This window comes from Pelodiscus sinensis, chromosome 11 (genome assembly GCF_052426305.1).
Source record: "Pelodiscus sinensis isolate ZL-2025 chromosome 11, ASM5242630v1, whole genome shotgun sequence".
Lineage (NCBI taxonomy): Eukaryota > Metazoa > Chordata > Testudines > Trionychidae > Pelodiscus > Pelodiscus sinensis.
The window spans coordinates 32,141,269-32,152,247 of record NC_143062.1 but is presented as its reverse complement, the minus strand read 5'-3'; the positions used below and the strand labels follow the sequence as shown (position 1 = coordinate 32,152,247).

The 10,979-nt window shown below is 44.9% G+C and overlaps 1 protein-coding gene across 1 annotated transcript; it reads left to right on the top strand.

The window, feature by feature from the left end:
* Nucleotides 1-782: 782 nt before the first annotated feature.
* RHO (rhodopsin) lies at nucleotides 783-6,820 on the top strand. The gene is made up of 5 exons (XM_006132837.5): nucleotides 783-1,531; nucleotides 2,767-2,935; nucleotides 3,095-3,260; nucleotides 4,433-4,672; nucleotides 6,257-6,820. The coding sequence occupies exons 1-5, from the start codon at nucleotides 1,171-1,173 to the stop codon at nucleotides 6,377-6,379; spliced, it is 1,059 nt and encodes a 352-aa protein (XP_006132899.1). The 5' UTR covers nucleotides 783-1,170; the 3' UTR covers nucleotides 6,380-6,820.
* The last annotated feature ends 4,159 nt before the right edge of the window (nucleotides 6,821-10,979 follow it).

Here is a 10,979-nt window from a genome sequence, read left to right as displayed (position 1 = left end):
AACTCCAGTACTCCACCAGGACGAGAAGAGCAGCTGGAGTCAATGGGAGAGCAGACCCCAACAACCTTCCCGCATGAAAGACACTGTAGTAAGTACAGTGACTTCAGCTGCACTATTTGTGACAAGGCCAGAGGTGAAGAAATGTCTATTCACACATATCTCTGGAGTTAGGTGTCAGGACACTTGACACAGGTCTGTTGTGTCTATGCCCTGAGGTGGAAACATTGATGACCAGGGACCTTTTATTGCAAACACCAGGGGTGTGTCTAAACTACATGGCTCCATCGATGGAGCCATGTAGATTAGGCTGATCGGGAGAGGGAAATGAAGCTGCAATTTAAATAATCGCAGCTTCATTTAAATTTAAATGGCTGCCGTGCTCTGCCGACCAGCTGATGATCAGCTGTTTGTCGGCAGATCGGGGCAATCTGGATGCACTGTGGTCGACAAGGAAGCCTTTGTCGACTGGCCCAGGTAAACTTGGTTTCACAAGGCATACCTACACCAGTCGACAAAGGCTTCCTTGTCGACCGCGGCGCGTCCAGACTGCCCCCATCTGCCAACAAACAGCTGATCATCAGCTGGTCGGCAGAGTGCGGCAGCCATTTAAATTTAAATGAAGCCGTGATTATTTAAATCGGGGCTTCATTTCCCTCTGCCGATCAGCCTAACCTACATGGCTCCATTGATGGAGCCATGTAGTTTAGACACACCCTAGGGTGCCAAGTGAGTTGAGGCACGTCTGTGGTTTAGTGGCAGCTGAATGGGTTATTTTTGTGGATCCCAGTGGAGCCTCATTTTAAAATTTAGGCCACAAAAGAGGCAGTTAGGCACCTAAGTCCTTCTGTGAGTCTAGCCATAAGAGTTCAATGTTCTCTGGTAACCATTTTGTAGCCCAGAAATAGGTGTTCCCATAACACCTGCCTGGGAAAGCCAATTAACAGTTGCAATCCTAGCTTGGATTATTATGATCAATAATGCCATAAGCCTTAATCATGCTGACGCTGAGGGTGAAAGCTTACACAAGGTGGCACTTTATAAAGGCTGCAGCACTGAGAATAGCATAGCCAGCTTCTGCTCAAATGTAAAAAGGAGGGAAATTTCAACAGGGGAGCCTCAAAGAAAACAAAACATACTTGTAAGACCAAAAATACCTCTGGAACTGCAACCATGAATGGAACAGAGGGCCCAAATTTCTATGTGCCCATGTCCAACAAGACTGGGATAGTACGGAATCCATTCGAGTATCCTCAGTACTACCTAGCTGAGCCATGGAAGTTCTCTGCACTATCTGCTTACATGTTTCTGCTGATTCTCCTTGGCTTCCCTGTCAATTTCTTGACTCTGTACGTCACCATTCAGCACAAGAAACTCCGGACCCCCCTCAACTACATCCTTTTGAACCTGGCTTTTGCTAACCTCTTCATGGTCTTTGGAGGATTCACCACCACCATGTACACCTCAATGAATGGTTATTTTATCTTTGGGACAACGGGCTGCAATATCGAAGGCTTCTTTGCTACATTGGGTGGTAAGTTTTCTAACTGTGTAAATAACCAATAAGCAGATTTAAAATCTCCTCCTTTTGGATTTCCCCCAAGATTTTAGAAAAGGGAGAAGTATCAGATGGTCTCAATGTGCACCCTAAAAGGGAGCTGGAATTGGGAAATTAGATTGTAATTTGAATTAAGTTAAAGCTATGATATTTCAGAGCAAAAAGTAAATGGGGGAGAAGCAATAAAGCACCATGGGGGAAGCATAGTCACTGAGTATACTGAAAAATGTGGAGTGTAGGATTGACAAGTGACCTGCAACAGATTTTTAAATGTTTGGTTTGTATCCTTTTTATCTTGTTCTTTTAATTTTAGAAATAACAAATCTGGTTATCCCTGGTGCTGCCTGGAGACTTTCTGAGAATCTCAGCTGATGTCTCTTGTGAACTTTCACACTCTTATTGAAGAGGCAGGGTTATTTAGCTTTTAACAAAGTCATCTTTTCTTCCAGTGTCAATTAGGCATCAAGCTACACTGGGACTAAACACCCTTCCCTTCTCAGTTCACTTTTCAGATATCTGTCTTGTGAGATCATCATTTAATTAGTTCTCCAGTTACCATACAGGCCTCATGGGTAGACAAGACCTAAATTTATGACAAAATAAACAAGCAGAAAAAAAAATCCACCCCTGTGACAACATCCTTTCCAGAAGGCAAAAAAGCCTAATTCCTTCACAGGTCCTTTAAATGCCCTACTAACAAAGCACTTGATCATGAGAGGTGCTGAGCTATGGGTGGAAATCAGTGAGACTTGTCAGTGCTCATTACCTCTTGGAATCTGGCTCATGGATTTTTGAGCAGAGATACAAATGTGGAGAGATTGGACTCGTGATAGAATGATGCAGTAGGGCACGAGACCCTGTTGCAAAATGACGGGTACAGTGATCAGTAGTACACTAAGATATTTGTGCATTCTTTACTGTATTTTAATTCAGATCTGTGACATTAACATTCCTTGAAACCTTACCTGGATTTCTTTGTCATTTAGAGACTTCCTTGGAAATCGTAACATAAGAATTAATCCAACCTCAGTCACCAACGCTAGGAATTATTCTGAGGACGTTCTTTGGCCTGTTATATAGGAGGTCAGATTAGATGATCACAGTGGTCCCTTCTGGCCTTAGAATCTCTGAAAAGGGCTTAGTTACATGGCTACTCATTCTCTTCTGTTGGTAACAGTCTATGCATGTGTCTCTTTCTTTCTTTTTTACAGGTGAAATAGCTCTGTGGTCCCTAGTAGTCTTGGCCATTGAAAGATATGTGGTCGTCTGCAAGCCCATGAGCAACTTTCGATTTAGTGAGAGCCATGCCTTCATGGGTGTCATTTTAACCTGGGTCATGGCCCTGGCCTGTGCTGCTCCTCCACTGTTTGGATGGTCTAGGTACGGACTGAACATTTTTTGAAATGATGCCCTAGCTAGCATGACGTTAGCAGCAGTTAATGAGGCATTTTACATATTTCTCTAGCAGCATTCCCAAGTAAAAAAAACCTTCATTCACAAGTTTAAGAACAGACACTAATCTAATTGATTTAATTGCAGGTACATCCCAGAGGGTATGCAGTGCTCATGTGGAATTGATTATTATACTCTGAAGCCTGAGGTTCACAATGAATCTTTTGTCATCTACATGTTTGTGGTTCACTTCCTTATTCCACTGATCATCATTTCCTTCTGTTATGGGCGCCTGGTCTGCACTGTGAAAGAGGTAAGTACATCTGCTAGAGATGACCAAAAGCCTGTATCTGAAGCCTATTCTACTCTACCCCAAATGCTGGGAGATTTCTGATCCAGATCTGAACTCCAGAGCGAGTTCAAACTGTGCTGGAATGAACCATGACCCCTGAGCCAATCAGGCCTGACATTTCTGAGGGTTAGTGTGATGTTACTGTGATGTTTGTAATTCATCCCACCCCTAAAGACTTCACCACTTCGCTGGACCCTCAGTTGCAGTGTGTTCCCCAGTTTCTCCAGGGGACTTCTGCATCACTGAGTGCATGCAGAACCCATGTCCCACAGTAGATTTCTTTCTTTCACCACAAAAAATTGTGGGGAAGCAAACAAAATTTCCTCAAACTCAGGGGGAAAGGGTCACTATATGAGGAACTGCTTCTCTGTCCATCCAGTCCCCACATGCATCAAAACACCCCCCAGACTCTCACTGAGCTCTTCCCCTCTACATCTGGCCCCCCAATCCACTGTGCGCCAACCAGCTGCACCCAGACTTTCACCTCACCAAGCTCCATTCCTCCAGCATGCAGACCCCCTCAAAGCCCAATCCCCCAGAGTTCCCACTGAGCCTCAACCACCTTCATCTGCCCTTGTCCCCGCAGAGTCCCACTGCCTTTTCACCTCAAATCTCCAGTGAGCCACTGTGCATCCAGATCTCTGACTGAGCAGCTCGTACTCAGGATGCCCCACAGAACCTTCTCACCCCATCCCTGGATCCCTCCACACGTAGATCCTGCCGGGCTGAGCCTGCTTGCCCACACTTGTATCCGGGGGCAAGTGTGGGTGTGCATCTGAGGCTCTGTCCCTCTCAGATACTGTCTTGGTGCACTGGGAGTGGAAAGGCAGGGCCCAAGCATGTTTTGGGAGCAGACCCGTCTCTTGCACTGTGTCAGGGTTGGGTGTGGCCTCATTACCAAGTCTGTGCAGCAACAGGGGGCTGTGGGTGATCTCCACCTCCATGCAGCCAATGGCCAGTGCTCCCCATTGCTTTACCGAAGCTTCCACATTTATTTATTGGCAAATAAAATATGCGGAGTTTTAAAATATTGTGTGTAGAATTTTTATTTTTTTTGGCTCTGTATTCCCTCAAGAGTGCCCAACATATCCCCCCGCAACACCATCATTATTTCAGTGGTTTTATCTCTTTAGGCTGCAGCTCAGCAACAGGAGTCTGCCACCACCCAGAAAGCTGAGAGAGAAGTTACTCGCATGGTCATCATCATGGTGATTTCGTTCCTTGTTTGCTGGGTCCCATATGCCAGTGTTGCTTTCTACATCTTCACCCACCAGGGATCTGACTTTGGCCCTGTCTTCATGACTGTCCCAGCTTTCTTTGCCAAGAGCTCTGCTATCTACAACCCAGTGATTTACATTGTAATGAACAAACAGGTAAGTGGCAAATCTCTGATGTTTTTCTGTATTGTATTTCATTTCTTAATGGTTTACAGAGAGTTATAGCATCTAGATCATATTTTTCAAGTTCTTTTTGCTCAGGGTGACACAAATGGGGCCTTTTGGATGATCTTGCTATCCTTTGTATTACATGAATCTGGAAATCATCAGGACTGTCTATTTGAAATGATCAGGTCATTAATTTAGTTAAATTATCTAGGATTATATTCTGCTTTCAGTTACAGTGGTACCACCATATCAATATACTGGAGATGTACTAGTCTAATGGACCCAGTACTAATAATATTCAGTAAGGTTAAGGTAATCCTGAGTAAAAGTTGTAGCTAGTTCTGGGAAGTGAGAAAAGTTAAGAACATAAGATTTGGCAGAGTGAATAAACCATTGTTCTAGCAAGTCTAGTATTCACTGTCCTTACAATAGGAAATAACTGTGATATTTCAGACAGTGTGCTATGTTAGTTGTTGGTACCTCATATTTTATAGCCACCACTGCATATACTGGTACTTGATATAGAAAAATAGAAACTGCATTTACTTTTGGAACAGTAAAATGTTTAATGAAGCGTAAAACACAAATTCTCACTTGCTTATTTTGCTTTTGGAGGAACCTAAGTTTTTTACAACAGGATCATTGTTAACTTTATTGTCTCTCTATAACACCGCAAATTTTAGCTTCCAGGAGTGGTGTAAAAGAACATAAAAATAACAGAGAGGGGATGTCTGCACCCTATATGTACTAGCCAGCTCCTGTGTCTCCACTGCTAATTAGTCAAATATTGAGCAGAACACAAATTCAAGGATCAGCTCATACTTATCCCATTCAGATGAGAAGCCCCATTCACTTCAACAGGACTGTTCAGCTAAGGGACTCAATGCAAGTTCCACTGAAGAGAGTAGAGTCTTTTCCATTGGCTTCAATGAGAGTTAGATTATTCCCAAAACATACTAGTGGCTGCGTCTAGATTGGCATGATTTTGCGGAAATACTTTTTACAGAAAAGTTTTTCTGTTAAAAATATTTCCGGAAAAGAGCGTCTAGATTGGCACGGATGCTTTTGCGCAAAAGCATCCATGCCCAGTATAGATGCACTTTTGCGCAAGAAAGCTCCAATGGCCATTTTAGCCATCGGGCTTTCTTGCGCCAAAAATTAAGGTGCCTGTCTACACTGGCCCTCTTGCGCATGTATTCTTGCGCAAGAGGGCTTATCCCTGAGCAGGAGCATCAAAGTATTTGCGCAAGAAGCACTGAATTCTTACATTGGAACGTCAGTGCTCTTGCGCAAATTCAAGCGGCCAGTGTAGACAGCTGGCAAAATCTTGCCAGTCTAGACTCACCCGCAGACTTTTACAAGCACATTTAACAGACCTGAATTTCTCTAATCTGAGAGCACCTTCGTTAGCCGCAGTTCCTTGTATTTCCCCCCTCATTGTGTAGGATAGAAATATCTTCAGGTGCATTACTGACCCGTTTGATGTGAGGATATTCACGGTGTGTAAGGTTGGCTGGCAGGTGTCGACTGGCACCCTCTGGTTCTCTCTGCCAAACTTGTTTTCTTTTCTAGTTCCGTAACTGCATGATCACCACCCTTTGCTGTGGAAAGAACTTGCTGGGTGATGATGACGCTTCTGCTGGCACCAAGACAGAGACTTCCACAGTCTCCACCAGCCAGGTTTCTCCTGCATAGATTGCTCCTGAAAGCAGCTGATCTCAGAGCTGCCATGCCTTGTCCCATTTACATGAATGTAGTCATGTCCACCACCACCACCACCACCGCCGCCTGCATGAGAGTCACAGTTAGCCAGCAGGATGGACCTTTCAGTTCTGATCATAGAAACCCTTTGAACAAGGCTGTACATATTTTTTTTATTACATACTAAGGACTAGCTCCTGAGCTGGTGTAAATGTGTGTGTATATCCAGTGACTTGTATAGAGTTATGCCCATTCGCACCGGGCCACGATCCTTAGCTTCATACAGAGGAAGGGATGTTCTCTTGTCACAGAATGGAGAAGATTAGTGACACCGCAGCCCTGTGGATTCATCCTGACTATGGCGTCTGTTCTGGATGCGAACCACAGGAGTCATGGTTAGGAAAGCCAATCAAAAAGAGCCAAGACACAGCAAGCAATCTGGGGGAGGGGGGGGGGAAGGGGGATGAAGTATACATGTGTCACAAAGCTAGGATCACCGGGGGTGCATGAAACCTAGTGAGTAGTGGCTAGGGTTGCCATCTCTCCAGGTTTTATCTGGGCAGTTTTTGGTTTGTGTGTCTGGGTACCATTTAGAGTTGCCAGGTGCTTGATTTTTGACTGGAAAGCCTTTTTGAAAATAGGACCAGGCAGTGTTCGGTCACATGTACTGGCCAGACATCCAAAGTCTGCTAACACAGAATGGCAGGAGGCACTGTGTCATTCACTTACACCAGGCCCTGTTTAGCTAGGGCTGTCTCCTACCTCCAAGAGGCTCCTCAGCAGGCTGCAGCTCCTGTCACAGACTCAGAGCAGCAGGCGCCCAGCTCGGAGGTGGCGGGCAAAGGGGGTTGGAGACAGTTCAATGAGCGACGGTGGGGGGTAAAAGGAGTAAACAGGAGCAGAGGTTTTAGGGGGAAGAGGCAGAGAAGGGTGTGGGGGCTGGGGAAGAAGTGAAGAAGAGGTGATATCTGAGATCTGGAAACCAGCAGCTAGAAAGGTGGCAACCCGAGCCATGGCATTTAAGGGGTTAGAGTGTGGTACGATTTGCCCATTAGTGGCATCAATAGAGCAGGCTTGGGGAGGATTCTGTTCTTTCCTCTGCCCCCACCAAAGTCCCTTGCACACCACCAGTTAGCTGCGCTGTTTACAAAGAATAGGATTTGAACCATAAGCGGTAGCTGACTTGCAGTGTGTTTGCCATAGCATGCAGCATTATATTTCCATGGTAACATGTAGTCATTTGGTTTCCCCCTGACTCCTCCTACGTGTCCATAGACCACACCCCTATAGTTCGAACTCTTTGTGGTTCTCCTGTGGTTCACCTACCCGTCTTCAGCTGTAATTTGATTTGGCATCACACCATGTAAGAGGTTTTGGCCACACTTGTGCTTTTTGAGGATTGATTGGTGGCAAATTGCTACACTTTTCTTCACTTCATAGCAAGCAAACCATGGGAGCATATGGCCCAGAGATTTCAACATATGTTTAATGCGCTAAAAGATGGCATAATGCAACTGCACCTATGGTCTTTATTTTTAGCTCTGTTATACAAATAAGATGTTTTTCTCACCCTTCTGTGCTATCAACATTTGAAACTATTCTTATACAGTATTATCCTCTCAGATTTCTAATTCTGCGCCGCTTTGCAAGATCTGATAGGGAAGGGCTATAGAAACTATGCAACTTAAACTTTTAATAAAGAGCAATTTACAAGTACAAGTCTCATTATTTATTTTTAATTGATATTTCTACATATTCACTGAAATCTGAAAATCCAAGGTTCATGAGTCATTCAGTGGTTAGATTGAAAGCTCAGTCATATGCTCAGAGTCTGATAGATTTTTTTTTTTAAGAAAGAAAAGGAAGTTTTGTTTTTAGTTGTCCAGTTTAGGGATGTAAAATCCTGGTAAATCAGGTAACTAGTTAAACGCTAGGTTGACCTAATAGTTAACTGAATAAAGTTGGGCTCTGAGCTGTGGACCACTCCAGTTTGGCTGGAGCAGCACCCAGCCCCACACTGGATCTGGATGCCTGCTTCCAGCCCCTGCCAGGTCCCAGGCCCCTCTAGAGCAGCCCCTGCCTGTGGGGGACACAGGCTCCCCACAGACAAAAACTGCTCCTGGAACAGTCCATGCCTGTGGGGTGCCCAGGCACGTGATTAAACTGTTAATAATGGAATACCAGGTAGTTTAAAATGTTGAAATATATTGATTTCAATTATAAAGTATACAATGCCCACTTTATTTTTTACAAATATTTGTACTGTAAACAATGAAACAGTATTTTTCAATTCACTAATACAAACACTGTAGTACAATCTCTTTAACTTGAAAGTTGAACATACAAACGTAGAATTATGTACAAAAAATAAACCGCATTCAAAAATAAAACAATGTAAAATATTAGAGCCCACAAGTCCACTCAGTCCTACTTGTTCAGCCACTTGCTCAGTCAAACAAGTTTGCTTACATTTGCAGGAGATAAAGCTGCCCACTTCTTGATCACAATGCTACCTGAAAGTGAGAACAGGTGTTCCCAATGGTGTCACAACCACCATTCCAGAGGCCATGTGTCCATGCTGATGATGGATTGTGCTCAATAACAATGCAAAGTAGTCTGGGCTGATCCATGCTCATTTTCATCATTTGAGTCAGTTGCCACCAGCAAAAAGTTGCTTTTCTTCTTTGGTGGTTTGGGTTCTGTAGTTGTCAGGGAGGAAAGTAACTTAACTTTCTTACAAGTACTGTTGTATCACAACCCCCCTCCCCCAGGAGGGGGGACCTCAGGGCAGGAGGTTGAGGAGGGGTTGCCATATGACGGTATTTGTAAGACATTTAAGTGCAGGTTGGAGTGCTGGGGGCTCAGGATGGGATGTTGCCGTGTATGTGGGTGGAGGGGGGCTCGGGGCAGGGGGTGGCAGGTGCAGTAGTTGGTGGGGGTTGGGAGGTATGGAGAGCTTGGGTCAGGAGTGTGGGGTGGACTCAAGGCAGGGTGTGGGGGGGTGAAGGAGTTGACAGAGGGTTTGGGAGGTATGGGGAACTCAGGGCAGGGGGTGGAGGGTGCAGTTGGCAGGGGGTGGGCAGTTCAGAGCAGAAATGCGGGGGTGCAAGAGTCAGGGCAAGAAGTGGGGGGGAGGGCTCAGGGCTGGGAGTATGGCCACCATGCTGCTGGGCTGCCTGATCCCCAGGGCTGGCCAGGGTGGCAGGGACCGTGCTGCCCAGCCACTGGATCCCCAGGGCTGGGTTAGTGACCATGCTGCCCAGCTGCCTGAGCTTCAGGGCTGGAGCCTGTGGATGCACGGTGGCTGCCCAGGGGCTGTGGGTGCTGGCTCAGGCCCACCACGGCTGGCTCGCCTCCCTGCCCCCAGCTGTCTGGGGTGGAGGATGAGGGGGGAGTGATTGGGATCTGGTTGCTGAGGATGGGCGCCAGAATGGGAGGGAGGGGCCAACTATGCCCAGTAGTAGCAAGGCTAGCAGCAGCATCCAGAGCCCCGCCCTAAGCTGACCACTCTTGTACTGGTGTGCTGCTCCAGGGCACGTCAGCTTATTTCACCTCCAGTCATTTCCTCATTGGAATCCTGCTCTTTAAGTCTTCGGAAAGCATGTTCCAAAACTCATTCCTCTCACATTTTGGATGGCACTTCAAATTCTTCAACTTTGGATCGAGTGCTGTAGCTATCTTTAGAATCTCACATTGGTACCTTTGAGTTTTGTCAGATCTGCTGTGAAAGTCTTCTTAAAATGAATGTGCTGGGTCATCATCCAAGACTGCTATAACATGGAATATATGGCAGAATGTGGATAAAACAGCCAGAGATATACAACTCTCCCATCAAAGAGTTCAATCACAAATTTAATTTATTAATGCATTTTTTATGAGCATCATCAGTATTGAAGTACGTCCTCTGGAATGGTGGCTAAAGCCTGAATGGGCATATGAATATTTAGCATATCCAGCACATAAATATCATGCAATACCATCTACCAAAGTGTCATGTGAATGCCTATTCTCACTTTCTGGTAATATGGTAAATATGCAGGTTGAAGCATCTCCTGTAAATGTAAACAAACGTGTTTGTTTTAGTGATTGGCTGAACAAGAAATAGGACTGAGTGGACTTTTAGACTCTAAAGTTTTACATTGTTTCGTTTTTGAGTGCAGTTATGTAATCCCAACCCCTTATATTTGCAAGTTTCACTTTCACCATAAAGAAATTGCACTACAGTACTTGTAAGAAGTGAATTTAAAAATACCAGTTCTTTTGTTTATCATTGTTACAATTCAAATATTTGTAATCAAATATAAAGTGAGTATTGTACACTTTGGCTACATCTAGACTGGCAAGATTTAGCGCAAATACTCTAAATGCAAGAGTTTTTGCCTTAGAGTATTTGAGTAAGAGAGTGTCTATACTGGCATGTGCCTTTGTGCAAAAAGATTTGCTTTTGCACAAAAGCATCCGTGCCAGTGTAGACGCTCTCTTGCGCAAGAAAGCTCCAATGGCCATTTTAGCCATCGGGCTTTCTTGAGCAAGAAATTGATGTTACCTGTCTACACTGGCCTCTTGCGCAAGAACACTTGCGCAAGAGGACTCA

Excerpts from the sequence above, each read along its gene's own strand:
- RHO (XM_006132837.5), top strand. The coding sequence starts at position 1,171 with ATGAATGGAACAGAGGGCCCAAATTTCTATGTGCCCATGTCCAACAAG. Across the intron at positions 3,261-4,432 it reads TGGTCTGCACTGTGAAAGAG|GCTGCAGCTCAGCAACAGGA; the intron begins GTAAGTACATCT and ends TTATCTCTTTAG. Across the intron at positions 4,673-6,256 it reads ACATTGTAATGAACAAACAG|TTCCGTAACTGCATGATCAC; the intron begins GTAAGTGGCAAA and ends TTTCTTTTCTAG.